Below are 18,778 nucleotides of genomic sequence, written 5' to 3'. Positions count from 1 at the left end.
ATGTTATATAAACAGGATGACGTACAAATATGGATAAACACGCGCAACCAGATACAGAAGGTAATGAGGTCCCTGCTCGTTGTAGGATCTTACAATCTAGAGGGAATAAGGGGCAATGTTGTAACAAAAAGTGGCTGCTTATTTTGGGACGGAGTATGCCGCAGGTATGGTCCAGCCGAACAGCTGGTCCCATATAGTTTTGGGGGTGTGGATGTTAGGGGGTGTTAGCGTGGAGTTTGGTCCAGCAGCACAGCAGGTCCCAAGAGGGTTAGAGGGCAGGGGGGGGAGGGAACGACATATCCAGCGAGAGTGCCGCAAAAAAATAAACATGATGCCTGTGGTTATTGGGGTAACCCACAATCTATTCATGTTAATATATGCACACCATAAAAGCACAGCAGTGGGTATGGCTGAGTGCTCTGAATAAAGGTCCTCAGCAATATGTCGGCAGGCAGAGCCGTCAGGATCTTGTTAAAGACGTGTCAGATTGTCAGTCAGAGAAGTTTTTAACCAGTCAGATTGGTGGCGAGAACATGCAGAATGTGGGAAAACGTGATGGGCTCAGACTCCGAACAGTAAATATCTTGTGTGCGTTATAATATGACTCCTCCGTGTCTTCCCATATACCCACTCCACACACTGAAGCGCGGGGCAGAGAAGGGGGAAATTACCTTACTATATTGATACATATGTTTTGTGGGTCTACGGCATCGCGCTGTACAGTGCATAGTGCAGGATGGCCAACTCTAGTCCTCAAGGGCCACCAACATGTCAGGTTTTAAGGAAATCACTGCTTCAGCACAGGTGGCTCAAAAGAGCCACTGATTGATCCACCTGTGCTGAAGTAGGGATAACCTGACCCTGCTCCAGCACAGGTGGCTCAATCAGGAGGCTTAGTCGCAGACTGAGTCACTGATTGAGCCACCTGTGCTGAAGCAGGGATATCCTTAAAGCCTGATCCATTGGTAGCCCTTGAGGACTGGAGTTGGCCACCCCTGGCATAGTCTTCTCAAACATTGTCCCACCCTCTTCCCACTTGACTGTTTTTCCATCTTGGCTTCTTCATGTTTTCAGTGGCTGTTTGTGGTGCTTGGGACGAGGCAGGAAGTGTTTGCATTGTGCACTAAATTCTAACCTGTGCTAAAACTCGGAGTCTTGTCCATAAACATTGTGAAGCAAAGTAAAAGTGCCCAGATTTCCTTCTTTGTTCACTCACGCAGCAGAGAATGTTTTCTTTGTTTATATGACTTATAAAATCTCACCCCAACGTATCTGACGGTCACATTCATAGTTCCCGAGCCTGAGGGGCGTAAAGATAAAAATCAATGAACTTGATAAAATGACAATTTCAAAAAGAACAAGCTTGACAATGAACAAATATATCTGCTCTCTTGCTCTTGTCCACCAGTAGAGAAGATAAACAGAGTTTCTGGGTAAAAGTTTGTATCATCTGTTCCCACATTTAGGGTGTTATTCAGTATGCTGTGAAGCTGCTTCTCGCTCAGGCAAGACTCTGAGTCCCATTGAGATTAAAGCAGCAACACAGGTTTAATTTATTGGGGTTTTAGTTTTATAAGATGGAAGCAGGGGGTCTCCTGAGCTGAACTGTGTTAATTTAATCTCTGGGGGACCCCCTGCTTCCAGAGTTTCTTACCTCCGTAGGGGGTGCCAGTATCTGCAGCCAGGGAACTGTGCGCCTAACGAAACGGCGGCTTTTAAAGGGTCCCCCGACACATGGGCCAATAGGAAGCTGTGACATCATCCAGTGCGGCTTCCTATTGGCCCTGCATGGCCGGGACATTTAAACTGCACACAGATACCGGCACCCCCTACGGAGGTATCTGTGGAAGCAAGGGGTCAGTGCTGAAATTAACATAGTTCAGCCCCCAAGACCCCCTTCTTCAATCCCGTATCAAAAAATAAAACAAATGAAACCTGTATTGCTGCTTTGTGACCCCATGACCTCCGTGACATTGGATGCCTTCCGTTCCTGAGCTTGTGCGGTGCCTCAGATGTCCGTGCTTGGTGTTGTAGAGTAAAATGTAACTTGTCATCTATTTACCATGATTTCTAGGAACAAGTTCTGTGATAAAACTTACTATAGAGAATTGCACAAAACCGCTGAAAGTGTCAGTGTTATTTATGTGAAGATTCTGCTGCTACACTTTATATTATACAGTACATTAAAAAGGGAGATGTCATCACAATTCACAGCATTCATCTTTCATTTACATTCTTAAATAGTTTCACTGTGTCTGTGCGAGGCACCCGTAACCTTCACCTGTAACAGACGTGCTAAACGGGATTCACAGAAGCCGGTGCTATTTATTGACTTTGAGCCCTATTCATTAAAGGTAATGAATGCAAACATTTGGTATTCAAACAAACGTATTAGAATACAGGTTGCACTCTCAGTTACAGAATAGCACAGTTATGTACCCAGCCTTAATAGATTATTTTCCGTGTCGCCTATGAAGCAGCATAAATAGTGCCAGCAGTGGCTATTTTCTGTGATTGCCCTAATGGCCCTGGATTATACCTCATGCAACATTTCACACCTAGAATTTCTAGTGGATTATTACAGTGCGGTTGTGCTTGCATTACTGACAATTACTGCAAGACCGCACTTCTAACTTCCCTGATGGTAAAATATGCATCATTATTATTATTATTATGTGGTTACAAGAATATGTACACATAGGGCCACATTAACTAAACAGTGCTATGCCATAAGACAACTTTCTGGCACTTATTAAATATGGGCTGTGTGACAGGGTAAATAAAAGCCACCAGTTATATGCCTTGAAAACCCATGTCTAGTCTGCAGGGCAGCACTGACTAGGTTAACTTCAGCTGGGAACCTCAGGACAATTAGTTGGATCCCAGCTGCCTAATCAAGGTGTGTTAAAACCCAGGCTATAGACACATGGATCTTGGTGTTGATGAGAGAGGAGTAAGCTGCTGCTAAAGAGATTTCCTGATACAAGGTCTGATAAACAAAGTAACTGAATTATAAACTGTCTGTCTCCTGCTTAGAAAAGGGTTTGCTGCCTGAGTTACACACTGTCTGCTAAAGAGAAACTGTTTCGTTTTGTTTTTGCTGAAGAAAAGCTATTTTTGTTTTGTGTGTTGTATATCTGTTAAGGCTAAATAAATAAGCCTTGGCAAGAAACCCACGTGTGTAGTTGCATGTACCCTGCAACAGGCTGTAATGTGCACCTCAATGCAAAGGATGCTGGGTGCTGACAGCGGGTGTAAAAACTGCTGTTACATTGGAAATCCCAATGTGAAGCTTCTGCTCCAAGAACCCCTCTGCTTCCCGAGATACTGATCTCCGTAGGTGCTGCCAGTAGGAGCACTGGTTTTGTTCACATGATGGCGGTTTAAAGCTCCCACATCCTGCGGGCCAATAGGAAGCCATGGCGTCATCCCTTGTGTCTTCCTATTGGCCCAGGTGATGTGGGAACTTTAAACTGCGCAGATAGCGACATCCCTACAGAGGTAAGTATCTCAGGAAGCAGCGGGTCCCCGCAGCTGGAATTAACGCAGTTCAGCTCCGGAGACCCCCTGCTTCAAACCTATTAAAAACAGGAGTGCCCCATAACTTTTATCTTAACACAGACTGCCTTTGAAAAGAACATTGTTACAGTTTAATAGCGAATAAGACTGTTACAATGCAGACATTATCAGACCACAATCATTACCGCATTTGCAATTTTCTTTCCAGAGGCTTATTTCAGATCACCCAAGGTAAAGATAGAGCTCGGAAATTCATTGCAAATTACATAGCAATGAGGCACCCTTTTAGTAACCCTAACAGGTCAGTAGAAGCTGTACATAATGTTATCTACTAATAATGCATCAATTCTCATGTGAAAGCACTTTGAGCAACACAATCTTCCCCCTGCCCAGACAGTTTGGGTGTTATCTGGGTGTAAAATCACATGGGGTCTGGGAACTGTTTTTTTGTGCTGAGGCTCCTATTAAGCATTCCACCAGCTGGAACACGATCTAGGACGCTCCGCCACCACTCGTCGGTGGCAGGGCACCTCGCCGCGCGCCCTGACGCCATCTTTAAATGGGAATGTCCCGCCACGGTGCATGCTCCGACAAGACATCTTTAAATGTCCTGCGCGGGACAACCACATGTCGAAGACCGCCCGCTCCGACAAGCGTGGGAAATTTAAAGATGGCTTCTCGGAGCGGACGGACGGCGTGGGAGCACATTGCCATTTAAGGCGTGGTGGGACATATTGTCATTTAAAGATGGCGTCGGAGCACGCGCGGTAAAATATGAAGTCTTGAGGTGCCCTGCGGCCAGATGTCCCGCCGGCGATGTGTTTGGCGGCGGTTTGGTCGGGGCCAAATGTCCCATTCTGGGAACTGCCAACGCACATTATTATTACCATTATCTTTTACTCGTATGGCGCCAACATTCTCTGCAGCGCAGTACAATGTGAGAGCAAGGACAATAGCATTCTATGACGAGATTACATATATGTTAAGATAAACTGAGGCAATAGGATGGAGGCCGCTGCCCCAAAGAGCACATGTCAGTTCTATAAATGCCGAAGGCTGACAACGGAATCTGAACGGTGTCAAAATAATATAATAATCACCTTTAACTGCTTTACAACACCAAAAATATGGCAAAATAATGACATTATATATACATCATCACCAACAGTTTTGCTAGTGAAATAAAACGGGTCGGATGGCATGGCTGAATATTTTCGCCCACACAAGCGTCATTGCTGTAACACATATGCACTAAAAAAATATATCAACCTTGATAATAGTAAATATATTCAAAAAAAATCCACTTCCATGTACAAATTACTTTGGCGCTGCAGAGTCATAGTTAAGAAGAATAACAGCAATTCGGAGACCCGTGTGTATTTAAGCTATGCCGGCACCCTCTGCACCTCCCAGAATGCCGTGCAGCTCCTCGCCGCGTGCTGACATTTATGAAACTTGCGCTGAACATAAGATTTAATTACTGTAGTGACATCACTTGTGATTAATGAGCAGGGAGGGACACACCGAATTCGAGAACACGAAAGCATCAGCCAACAGCACGTCTGCGGCCCGCAACATTCAGTGGATCGATGCAGTGAGCGCTCTAACTCTGCCATCACCTGCAAGTGAAACAGTAACTGTGCGAGGACAGAGACGTGTATGCTCGTGGTGCTTCCGGTCTTCATGTATCATGATGACATATACATCTCATACATCAACCTTGATCCCTGGCAGACGCACTTACCAGAACACCTTCCTAATGTCCCTGTAAGTTCTCCCTAATTACCACTTAGATTGTAAGCTCTTCGGGGCAGGGACTCTTTTTCCTAACGTTACTTTTATGTCTGAAGCGCTTATTCCCATTACGTGTTATATTATGTCACGTGTATCACTGCTGTGACGCGCTATATAAATAATGGGTGCTTTAAATTTTATTCAAAATGACATTGAGTTGAATAAAAACAAAGTCACTGTTATCTAATACTACAGAATGGATTTATTTAAATAAACAAAGAATTCATATTTTTCTGCATTTAAGAGGCACTATGTCTTCTGCGAGACAATAGTTTCACAACCAACGTTCCCTGACTGTTTATACTCAGATGACAGTCGGGGCGGAGCACCTCGTTGCAGGTGCGCAGACGGGTTACTGTGAGTGAGGCTCTGTAAACTTTCCAGACCTCACTGAGGTCACAGACCAAGGGGTTACCAAAAGGACAGTTTATTCTTCCTCATTACTGGCTAATATGAATGAGAATAATAATGTATGTTCTTTACAACTCCTAGTAATATCCTGTGTAAGTTTCTGTACGATGAATGTACTCTGTTGTCATAACAGAGAAATCAGTAAGACTGCACAGACACGTCGCTGATAATTTATCTCACGTCAAGGTTTTAAAGGACGTCTATGTATGTTTGGGGGGTCATTGGGAAGATGATGGCTCTGCTACCATTTATTTCTTAGCTACTGGGAGAGAGCCATTGAGCATTTTATATGCTCAGATTGAAGGTGAAATAAATTAACCCCCCTTCCCCCTCCGAGACCTCAGATCATAAAAGTGTCCCTGGTCAAAGGAAAGTGATCGATGACTGGCAAGGGGACCCCCATATACGCCTGTCGGCTCCTGCGTCAAATGACATCATGGGGTCATGTGACATCATGTTACCATGGTGACGTCACGTGACCCCGCGGCGTCATTTGATGCCGGTTACCATGGCGATGCATCGCCGAAGATATGTAGGAGTAGCCGTAGAGGCCTCACGACGTTGTCCCCCCGTTACTTAATGTAAGTGCCTTGGGGGAGAGCGTGGGACCTCTGTAGTCGCCGCGCCCCCCTGGAAAATCTCCCGCCCCCAACTTTGCACACCGCTGGTTTAACAGATACAGGTCACTCTGGGGAACCGTGAATGTGACAATAGGTTTTCTTTTTTTCCCCTTATTTTTTATATTAAAATGTCTATTGATTTATTCATTGTTATTTTGCAATCTTTTTGTATAAAACTGGATTTCTTGTTATATTAAATCCAAGCTTTGTACTGCCTTTGTGCTCCAATTATTCCTGTTTGCCTTCATAGTGTCTGTCCTCCTTTTTGGACACATTTTACTACCTTGTTTTGTACAATTGTGCTTTTTGTTACATTTGTGCTTTTTCTGTGAACAAAGGGGTTGGGACCAAGGACTCCTTAGGTATAAATCATTAAGGTTTATCTAGAGTTAATCCTGGTTGCGGTAGCGGAATTGGAATGTTTTGTAGAGATGGACAAATGTGTCAATTTGCTTCACGGGTTAATATTTATATATTTTTATTTAATTTAATTATTATTGAAAGTTTGAAATATATTGAACTGTGAGAGTAAAAATAAAAAAACTATATTTGCTGGTTCTTTTCACGACCGTGATTTTTATCTTTTATTTATACATTTATTTACTTTCATTTTTTTGCATTTAAAAAAAATCCGTATTTTTAAAATATCTGCTTACTTTTCTAACAGTTTTCAATATATATAAAAAAAAAAAAAAAAAACATTATCAGTGGTTATTTCCAAACACTACTGATTTCGCGAATGTTGTGTTTCTGCAGCAAACTTGAGTTTTGGTGAAACCGTGCCCATATCTAGTGTGCTGGAGGAGGTTACATCCAGCACCAATAGGCACTATGGTATTGCCAGCAGAAAGTGAGACAGTAACTGCCGTTAATTCCTTTTTATAGACAAAACTGAGATTAATAATAATATGTTCTTGTATAGCGCTGCTAGTTTTACGTAGAGCTTTACAGAGCCATTTTGCAGGCACAGGTCCCTGCCCCGTGGAGCTTACAATCTCATGTTTTGGTGTCTGAGGCACAGGGAGATAAAGTGACTTACCCAAGGTCACAAGGAGCCGATACCAGGAATTGAACCAGGTTCCCCTGCTTCAAACTCAGCGCCAGTCAGTGTCTTTACTCACTGAGCCACTGAACTCCTACATCGTTAACCTTTCAGCATTTCATAGCAGACAAGTCAAGTCAACTCAACATTGGCTTCTCACGTGGCTTGTTCTCGTCACACACTCACACAAGTGACAGGCATTGCGTTTGATTGGCAATCGTTTTGCTTTCCTGCGTGGGTTTTGAGCATCCGTTTAAAGCTCTTTACACACACTAGATTTATGGTCTGCTACTACCCGGATTCTTGCACAACATGGCAATGGGACTGGAGACTGTAGGTTTTCACGGCACCTGTGGAGCAGAGATGTGTATTAAACCATTTGGGAGCCTTTGTTTTTTGTAAACAAATGACAAAGGGCGTTAAAGACTGAGAATATACCTGTATCAAGTGATTGCGCAGATTATAGATTACACTTATGGATGCCATCTATAAAGTAGACAATTCAGACCATAAGAGGTTGTTTCATTCCATACCTTACAGCACAGGAGTGCTCAACTCCAGCACTCAAGCTCCCCCAACAGGTCAGGTTTTCAGGATATCCCAGCGTCAGCACAGGTGGCTCAATCAGAGGCTCAGTCGACGACAAGACCGAGCCTCTGATTGAGCCATCAGTGTTGAAGCAAGGATACTCTGAAAACCTGACCTGTTGGGAGGGCTTGAGGACTGGCGTTGAGCACCGCTGCATTACATTGTGTTACTGTTATAGAGCACAAATAGCTTTTTCTCTGGTTAGTGTGTTGTACTGATGACCATTTTAATTACTTATGGTTATAACCAGTGTTCGACAAACCTATACATTTGCACGCCCCGGGCGAGTGGATTTAACATTGTGGCGAGCTCCTATTGGCCCAAGCAGCACAAGTGTGGTACTAGGTGGCGAGTAGATTTTTTGGTGATTTGTCAACCACTGGTTATAAGACTTATACTAGTTTAAGGTAATATATAATATTATTAATATATAATTATATTAATATATATAATTTTTGTCTTATGGTTGCCCTTGTTAGAAGCTGTACATAAATAATCCACCAGTACATACATTGTACATACATTCAAAGATGGTTCATGTTGCTAGCAAATATAACCTTTGCCCCCAATATATAGGTTTGTTTTTTTTGCTGGACTTTTTATACCTATGGATTTATATTCTGGTCCCATCACTGGGAATATTTGGTACGCTTGGGTCTTAACAGTGGATTATGTTGTATAAGCCTTCTTAGAGCACAGCAATAGATGAGCTGGTTGGGATTTGCACAAGTTTAGATGTCTTTTCCTTTCTTTCTTTGTAATACCTTTATTTGATTTCATTTTTTTTTAAGAAAGCCTTTATTTCTCCTTTATTCAATGTATGAAATGACTATTGTCCCAAATGAATAGCGAGAAGCAAAACAATAAAGTATTGAAATGTCAATTTAATTGCCAAAAAAACATGCAAACAATGACCAGACAGGCTTCTGAAACCGTTTTCCTTTGTGGATCTGGTGTCTACCATCTGTTGTACAAGCTAAATTATGTGCAATTTGAAGTTTCACCAAGCAGGTTCAAAACGGAAGATTGACCCATGACCCAGATAAGCTGCTGCTTTATATCAATTCCCTGTGGGATTCTGACAGGCCGTGATAGTTTTTATTGAACCAAAGTAAAAAAATTACAAATAGATACTGTTTTACTGTAATTGTAATAGGTTTTTCTTTCAAGAGATGTCTGAAAAATGCCCATTCCCTTTTGTATCCAATATTTTCAGTATAAAATGAGAAAATATCGAGGCTACTTTTGCATTTAGTTTTCTTTGAGATGGACGAAAACACATTGAAGGTTGTGTTTCAAAATCTCCTACGGCTGCAAAACTGGGGCAAAAACTAGCATTGATGCCCGACATGGGGATAATTGTGTGATGCCCCAGACAAGGCGGCACATGTATCCGGGTGCCAGTAGTCAGTTGACCATACGGAAGCAGCGACTCAGTTTGAAGCAGGGGAGCCTGGTTCTATTCCCGGTGTCGGCTCCTTGTGAACTTGGGCAAGTCCCTTTATCTCCCTGTGCCCCAGGTACCAAAAACATAGATTATAAGCTCCACGGGGCAGGGACGGTGTCTGTAAAAAAATAAAAAATCCTATGTACAATGCTGCGCGCTATACTGTAATTGTGAAGCGCTTTGAATTCCATTGAGAGAAAAGCGCTCTCTGAAATGAAGTTATTATTATACAGGTCCAGCCAGGGTTGCCCCGGCAACTATAGAATATTAGAGGAGATTATTTTTACGCATTGAGAGACAGAGAAGAGTCGGGACAGGACAGAGCAGGAAACATAGGTACATGGGAGTAAAATAAGAGGCAAGTATTATAATCTGATTAAAATTATTTTAATAAAGTGTACAGGAGAGACTGAGTGAAAGAGTGACTGAGAGAGACAGTAAAACACAGTATAAAGTGTGAGACTAAAAGAGCCATTTCTTAATAAAAAAGGATTACAGAACTTGAGTAGAATAAATCAGTAGGTAAATAGCCCGTTAATCTGTTAAATAGAAAAGCATGTAGGTAGTTAGAATAAGGATATAAAAAGCTGACAAAGCGGATTAGTATAGAGGTAGATGATAGATAATAATACATATCTATAGACTGATAGTAACTTATATACAAATTGTTAAGTAACTTATATACAAATTGTTAGAAGCGTATCAATAGATTTATTTGTACAGATAAAGCAGGAGACGGAGCTATAGATGGCAAAATTGAGGGTGAGAGCATTCAAAGGGGAGAAAGTGAGAAACTATATACAAACAGACATCCATTCACTGCTTCTGCACACAAGTTATCCAGGTCACGCGTGACACTAGCGACAGAAATGTAATAAAGACTCCAGGTCACACGGTGGTACACAACCAGAACACTTAATAGAGACTGAAGCAATAGGGACAGTGACCGTTCCGGCTAATGGTGCCTTGGGAGGCTGACTTGTCCAAGGTGAGATGGTCATTTGTTCTCTTCTATTCTTTGTGGTGAGGGAGTGGCTGTGGCCCCGGGAGATTGCAGTAGCTGGGAGTCTCCTCTAAACCTCAGTGATTTAGCATCAACACCCCTCCTGACATTTACATTTTATGTATGAATCAGACTGGTAATTTACTGGGTAGATGGGAGATATCTATTAGGACTCCACTGGGACTGTACTGGGGAGAGATAGAAACTGAACAGAAATGGCAAAGTATTTCAGTTTAATTAATGATCACATTATTTTTAGGAGTTCCTGTGTGGTGCTCTAGATGTCTTATTTATTTTTGTAAAAATTTGTGTGTTTTTTTTTGTTTTTTTACTTCACCCTCTCATTCTCGCAGTAAAGTACTGTCAGCGTCTCTCCCCATAAGTATAGGCTATTGATTATATTGGTTTTAAGTAATTACCTGTGTGGGGGGGCGATCATTCCGGGCGGGGTCGTTGTGGGAACCGCATAAGGGAATCCGGTTAGTCCTTACAGCCCACTACCCCTGTGCTACACCTGAGGCGGCCACAACCCATACATACTGCAGTTGGTTTATCAAAGAAACAAATTGAAAGCAATGTAGTCTAGTTTTTATAAATCTTGTAGTGCTTGGTAGCATTTTTGCCTTGGTTTTGCAGCACGGAGTCCTTGATACATAACCCCCAAAGTCTCAAGAAATAGAATAAACAGTTTGAAAATGCTTGTTAGAGAGTAACGGCTCCCCAGAGCCTCATCTATCTGCTCAGACACAAGCTCCTGTTGTTCGTTTAGGAGCTGTTCCCAAGAGGGTTTAAATAACAAGTACACGGGCATAAGATACATAGGAGATGTTAGCCTTCTTTTAACTTGGGAATATATTCTGCTTACTTATTTCCAATCCCTCGTTGTTTTGTTGTATTAACATGAAAGACTGAGCCAAGCAGAGTGATCTTCTCTCCTCCACATGTTCCTTTAGTTTAGATTCTGATCCCTTCCACGAAATGTGCTGGTTTTCATCTCCTCTTCCCTAACTCACACAGGTACCAGAGACCCCCACGAACGCTCCTCACTGGACGTGGTCATCGCCCCGCAGAATACCAGCGTGGTCTCAGGAAGCAGTGACGTCACCCTAGAGTGCATCGCCAATGCACGGTAATGAGAGAATTAGTGAGAAATATGTTATAAAATGAATATACGCAAAATAAAAATACCCCCCGCTACCACCTTGGGATATTCTCTACCTGTCTAATGATTTTACATGCGGAGCATCAAGTAGCGCTCAATTTTGAGACATCTGTGTTGAGGAAGCCGGTTTACTATTGTTCGGAAGTAAGTGAATACAATAATTGTGGGTTGATAACCAGTTGTTTTATGAAATACATGGAAAATAGTTCCATCAGGAGCCACAGCTGGAGGAGAGGGGCTGTGACAACTTGGGCCCGCCTGTGGTTCTGTCTCCTTGGACACTTCAAAGAGCATATGCCCTTCCAAAAACAATCCCCCCTAGGTGGGAAGCATTCCTGGTTGGATTTTTGTTTTCTTTAATTGGGTTGAATGGAGCTGAACCCCTTAAATTTCAGCTCTGGGGACCCCCTGCTTCCTGAGATACCTCCGTAGGGGGGGCCGTAAGCAGCTCCGCAGGTTTAAATGTCCCGGTTTACATGGGCCAATCAGAAGCCGTAAAGGATGACGTCATGGCTTGCTGTTGGCCCACGTGATATTTAATCCGCCATTATGATAGCCCCAACTAGCCCAGCTAGAGCTGCTAACAACACCCCCTATGGGAGGTAAGTATCTTGGGAGGTAGGGGCTCCTAGGAGCTGAAATGAATGGGTCCAGCTCCAGAGACCCCCTGCTTCAACCATATTAAAGAAAACAAAGAAGAAAATCAAACCAGGAGAGCTGCTTAAAGGCGGCATCTGAAAGAAGAAGCGCTGGACACAAGAAATACTCAGAGGTGGTAAGGTTCCTGAGTGATCAAAGAGTTTAACTATCATCTTATTAAAAAAATTACACTGATCTTTAAACATGTCCTAAACCTTGCAAATTTCTCATAACTCTTATGTCATTGGTGCTAAAACATTAGTATGGTACCTTCCGTGCCAATAACGAGGTTTATCAGTAAATGCTTATCAATTGTATATGGTTCTATTTTTGGTCAGATTCTAGAACTTGTATTTATAACTCTGATATGAATAAATGAAGTTGACTGTTTAACACGGAGGGACAGTAACAAACGTTTCACAATTGTAACCCCTCTTACCGTCCCCCGTACGCTAAGGTGCAGGCCCAAGTCCTACTCCCCGTTATAACAGTGCTGTCCTTCGAACTGGGCACGTAGCCCAAAGGTCAGACAACAGTACCCTTGTCTGTGCCCCTGTCTGGAGGATCCCTGCGTTTGTTACTCACGGTATTAGGGAAAACAGTGTATTAGGGATATCCCTGCTTGAGCACAAGTGATTCAGTCGAAGATTAAGCCACCTGTGCTGAAGCAGGGTTATCCTGAAAACCTGACCTGTTGGTGGCCCTTGCGGACTGGAGTTGATCTCCCCTGATATACATTAAGTGATATACATTCATCAAATGTGACCTACACATTATTGTATCTCAAGTTGGTGATTTTATCAACAAATGAAACCTTTCAAGTATTAAGAAGCTCACGATGTTTGATTTCCAGGTTAGAGGCACAGGAAGGATCCTCACAGAGCTAATGTGGCCTCCAGACATACACAGTCTGCTGGATTAAGCGGCTTTAGTCTGTTAACACTTGTTTTGTATTAGGAGGAATGGGGGGAATAAAAATGATTATTCAGCTTTTTACTACTAAGCTGCAGGCTCTCGGAGAGGTGAACATATCCTGCAGCTATAAACAGAGCCCAACATGGAGGTAATGAAGCTGCAAACGGTATTATTACCAGCAGCAGGGGGGGGACTTCATTCACATTATTGTTGTTAGTTTAATGGATAATAATGAGAGGAAAAACATAATTATTTTTTCATTCCTAATGTTGCTTTATTTACACAGACCTTTTGGAAATCTAGTTATCACGTGGAAGAAGAATGGAGTGAAAATAGCAACCGGAATTAACAGTTTTGGAAGACGGTTAACAATCTGGAACCCGACCTCAGCTGACGTGGGAATGTATGTGTGTGAAGCCAAACTGCAAAACAGCACCACTGAACCAGCCAAAGTAACGGCGTTCCTCTCCATCACAGGTAACTAACACCAACTGCTGTATAAACGAGAGAGGTCCTCTCCATCACAGGTACCTAACACCAACTACTGTATAAACAAGAGAACTCCTCTCCATCACAGGTAACTAACACTAACTGCTGTATAAACAAGAGAGGGCCTCTCCATCACAGGTAACTAAACACCAACTGCTGTATAACCGAGAGAGGTCCTCTCCATCACAGGTACCTAACACCAACTACTGTATAAACAAGAGAACTCCTCTCCATCACAGGTAACTAACACTAACTGCTGTATAAACAAGAGAGGGCCTCTCCATCACAGGTAACTAAACACCAACTACTGTATAAATGAGAGAGGTCCTCTCCATCACAGGTACCTAACACCAACTACTGTATAAATGAGAGAGGGCCTCTCCATCACAGGTAACTAACACCAACTGCTGTATAAACGGGAGAGATCCTCTCCATCACAGGTAACGAACACCAACTGCTGTATAAACGGGAGAGGTCCTCTCCATCACAGGTAACGAACACCAACTGCTGTATAAACGGGAGAGGTCCTCTCCATCACAGGTAACGAACACCAACTGCTGTATAAACGGGAGAGGTCCTCTCCATCACAGGTAACGAACACCAACTGCTGTATAAACGGGAGAGGTCCTCTCCATCACAGGTAACTAACACCAACTGCTGTATAAACAAGAGAGGTCCTCTCCATCACAGGTAACTAACACCAACTACTGTATAAATGAGAGAGGTCCTCTCTATCACAGGTAGCTAACACCAACTGCTGTATAAACAAGAGAGGTCCTCTCCATCAACGGTATCTGTAAAACTGTTAGAATAATTTAACTTATTCATTGTTCATAAAGATTCCAATACTGCAGAAGATTGTTCAGCAGACAAAGTTATTGTTTATTCTTACAGTGTTACTTATAGATGGAACTTGAATACATGATGATAACATGTGCTCTTTCAGACGGAAATGATAGAACAAAGACAGACAGAAACCTTTGTTCACTCACATTGCAGCTTTGATGTTTCTTGCAGAGTGAGTTCTTGGGAAGAGAAGAAGCTGATTAGGGTGCAACTGTATTTATTGATCACTAACTCCACCCCCTTTCTCCACGTGGTTCTCTAACAAAGAACTTTTAACTACAGTATTTCAGACTAGGCCTTGAAATGTGATAGCTAAGCCAACCTCCAACATCTGTCATGCATTAATTTAAACCTTAACTGCAATTCATCTCTTATGGCTACATATGAATTCTAAATCTTACAACATATTCTCATTCACTTGTCTTGATATAAGTTCTCATTCATACATTTTAATATAATAAATGGATTTCTAACATAATGTAATTTAAGGAATTAATTAATTTCCTCTTAAACAAAGCATGGTAAACAGATCATAATACCCTTGTAGGCTGCTCTCCTGCCCCCGCTCGTGTTCCTGCCCCCGTGTTGAAACCTCCTTGCCTTTCCCCTATATGTTCTTGGTAGGTTTCAGTTGTAGGTCTGAGATGGGTGTCCTCCCTAGGCTCCTACACACGCTCTTGTACTGAGCTCCTTGGTGAGTAGTGCGTTATAAAAAGTTTGAAAAAAATAATATTCAATGAAGCTAAAATAAGCGTTTTGTCTAATGTTAGCCAGTGTGAGAATGGAAACACAGTATGAGGAGTTGAAGAGGAGAAGGTGATGGTCAAAACAGGTGCTGTACCTATGGTCACTTTAAGTGAGTCTGTCCTGGTCTGGAATATGCCTCTTTGTCTTTCAGTATGAGGTTCAGATGTCAGTTAGACAGGGAGGTCAGTAGTGACAGAATAAGCATCCTTGAAGTGAAACTTTAAATTCCTGCTCAAGCTAAGCAGCTTCTAGCTATGCTGGTGAGTTGGCAGAAACAGTCTAGCAGTGTGGCTCAGAAGTTGGTTATTTGACAGCTGAAACTATACGTACAGTATTTGCACAAGTATTACTTGATTAATAAGAAAAAGCTTAAGTTAGTGGGAATTATGTAGACATACTTAGTTTTGCTATATATCTCAGCCTCTGGTGCGGTTACCATTATAACAATTATTAGAAATATATCTCCAGCTCTCCCTGTCCTTATCTAAAGTGAGCGATCAGGCACCACACTGCTATCACTTTCATTGTCTGCCACATGCACTTTAGTTGCTGTAGGAGAGAAAGAGAAGCAGCAGATACAAGTAACAGACTTTGTCACACTTTTCAGGCTGTGTTAAGCGGCTCCTTTGGAAATGATGTTACGTTATGAGTCACAATGATTAATGCACACCAGAAATGTTAATCTAAAATGTCATAGCACTCACCTGATGGAGGGAATATCTCCGGGAAATGTATCAAGACAGGAGCAGCTTTTTCAATTAACATTCTCAGATTGTGAGCTGTTTAGAAGCAGCTCAGATGCATCAAGTTGGAGATGAATGTCAAGACGTCGCCCATCACAGCAGACCCTGCTCGGGCCATGTGACAGGTGTAAACCGTGAAGGTAGCACACTGATGAAAACATTACTGCTCCTCTTTAATTAGAAAGAAGCTAGCTTAGGAATAAAATGAACTTTTGTGAGCCATGTGAACAGCTAATAATTAGCATGTGCCTCCCTGCCTTCTCCACCCAAGATAACACCACTCCTAACATAAGAATAACATGAAAACTTGATTTTAAACAGAGTTTGCTAGTTAAGACAACAGGGAATTAATGGCAGTAATACATGTATTGGGTTCAATCTTGTTGATGCTTTGAAGAAAGAAAAGATAGAGGATGGTTCTGCACAAGAAGGAACCAGAGTAATCCACAAAGCTTGCACTCTTTTCAAACATTAGTTGGCCTATAAAGGTATGACTTTTGTCGCCGTCTTTATTACAAAAGCCTTTGTGTTTGCCACTCTATGTTAGTAACAGCACAATCCTGTAATGGTTTTTTTTTTTAAATGATTGGCGTCTTCCAGAGCACAACCACTTGTTTTTCAGCTCTGGGATCCTTCGGTTCCCGAGATAATCACAGTTTTATTTCCTAGTTGTTGTTTTTTTTGTTTGTTTTTTTAAAGATGGCGCCGGCGTTCATCCCAAAGGAAGCCCTAGTGGCCTATGGTTTTCGCAGCCATTTTATTTCCCCATGATGAGAGTAGAACACTATCAGCTAAAACTGTAATTGTCTGGAAGACAGAGGTTTCGGGGTCCCCCTGGAACTGAAAATAGTGCAGTTAAGCTGCCGGAGGACCACCCTGTTCCAATCATGTTAAATCCATATATTACATGTAAAAAAAACAAGCACCCGGGATTGCTGCATTACCTGGCACTTGCTGGTTTACTTTGGGGTAATTGGGTTGACCACTCCGGAGCCAACTTCACATCCGTTTCCATCATAAAAGCACTTGCCGTGTCATGTGATCGCTCCAAAAGTGAAACGGAAGTGATGGAATCCGGCGGCATTATTTAGCGTACGTTCTTGCCGACATACATACATAGTGCATTGTATACCTCATTTCTTTCAGCTGGATTGTTTCTGTATATATGCTATGATGCACATGCTTTAATAGCTGTGTAAGTATTAACCAAAGAAATAATACAAATATGACATTATTTTCCAAGGAAATGTGCAGTAAATATTTAATAACTTTTTCCCACGGTCCTGAAATCTCTGGGATGGTTAATATTGGACAGGAAGGTGGATAAGTGGGTAGAAATTGTACATGTTGTTCAGCTGATTACATTCCTTATATCCTCTTTCACCTATGATTTAAAGGGCATCTTTGAAAGGTTAGATCTAACTAGTTTGAGAAAACTGCTTTAAGGAGTAATAATCTTTTCTTGTCTAAGGGACATAATTACTATTCATTCCTAGAGGATTAGCTTCCAGGAAGTAAGCATGGACCCTCACATATCCTCTCTATCATCTTGCAGTCATACAGAAAAAAAAGTGTTGCTTAGTCATTAAATGCAAATGTCTGATCTTTCTCCTCCTTTCCTGGATTTTATTAATTTTTTTAGTATCTTGTTTATTTTGTACGAAACTGGCAGCTTACATAGTTATATTTTCTACAGTTACAAATGTGCCTTTGTGTTTTTAATACAGGGTATTGATGGTAACTAACCAGTTAGTTTGCACAATGCTTTTAACCTGTGTAACCAAGTGTGTATCACTTGAGATATTCTCTCCTTGTTTTGTATCATATTCACATCCCATTTCTATTTGAATGACTGAAAAGTTTATAATCTAGTGTGATAAATGGTAATGTAGTTTGTAAACAAGGTACTGTGTGCAAATCTCTCCCCCCCCCCCCCAACCCCCTCCCAACCCCCTCCCTCAATATGAGCTTCTACATTAAGGACGAGCAATTAGAGGTCAGACACAATGGGGTTGATGTAACAAGGCAATTATGGAGCAAAACTGGTGCATTTTCATTTATCTGCAATGCTTAAATGTACGTTGCTCTAATTTGGCCCCATCTGCACCAGTTTGGGGGGTGTTAGGAGGAGGCGCTGTGGAGCAGTAACATATTATAATGTGCTATACCCATTTCTGCACCATTATCTGCAGCAGAACAAGGCTTGCATTCGGCACCAGGCACACCAAACTGCTTTTTCCAATTGATGCAACAGAGCTCCAAAGTGTAGCAGTGAATCCCAACACACTGACCGCGACTGTGGGTTCATGTCTGAGGGACCCGACAGTGCATTAAGATAAGAAATGTGAGGGGCCTGGAGGCTTCAGTATGAGTTATAGGCATTATATAAACACTGAGATAGATTCTTGTGACATGTTTCAGCTGCACACATGAATATATATATATATATATTTAACTCATGCTGAAGCCCGGAGTGTTCCTCTCATTCTCCTGGGAGCTTTTGTCATGTCTAAGTGTACTGTCAGTTTTCATTTTATAAGCTGAACAATGATTTTCAAATTGGCTTCTGCATTCTGTTTATGGAAAGGAGCAATTAAATGTGGCCGATTCGTTAGAAGGATAGAAGCTCAGTTAGAATGAGGACACTCCATGATAATTGGTGGCTTTAATAGATATAACAGAAGAATAACGCTTTTATTTTCCGGTGGGGGCTGGATGTACAGGTACACCGTGTTCAGAGAAAACGAGACGCCTTTTATTTTTCGACATATTTTGCAGAAAAATCACAAAATGTTTGTGAGCATTTGCTCCAT

The 18,778-nt window shown here is 42.0% G+C and overlaps 1 protein-coding gene across 2 annotated transcripts in view; it reads left to right on the top strand.

Annotated features, from left to right (window-relative positions):
- SDK1 (sidekick cell adhesion molecule 1) overlaps positions 1–18,778 on the top strand; it is a 489,999-nt gene that overhangs the window by 265,167 nt on the left and 206,054 nt on the right. For both annotated transcript variants that reach the window (XM_075565975.1, XM_075565976.1), the window contains exons 6-7: positions 11,442–11,553; positions 13,427–13,617. In XM_075565975.1, the coding sequence (XP_075422090.1) occupies positions 11,442–11,553; positions 13,427–13,617 (303 nt within the window). The remainder of the gene's footprint in view (positions 1–11,441; positions 11,554–13,426; positions 13,618–18,778) is intronic.

This window comes from Ascaphus truei, chromosome 11 (assembly GCF_040206685.1).
Source record: "Ascaphus truei isolate aAscTru1 chromosome 11, aAscTru1.hap1, whole genome shotgun sequence".
Lineage (NCBI taxonomy): Eukaryota > Metazoa > Chordata > Amphibia > Anura > Ascaphidae > Ascaphus > Ascaphus truei.
The sequence above is the reverse complement of the archived record's forward strand: the minus strand, read 5'-3'. Positions and strand labels throughout refer to the sequence as shown.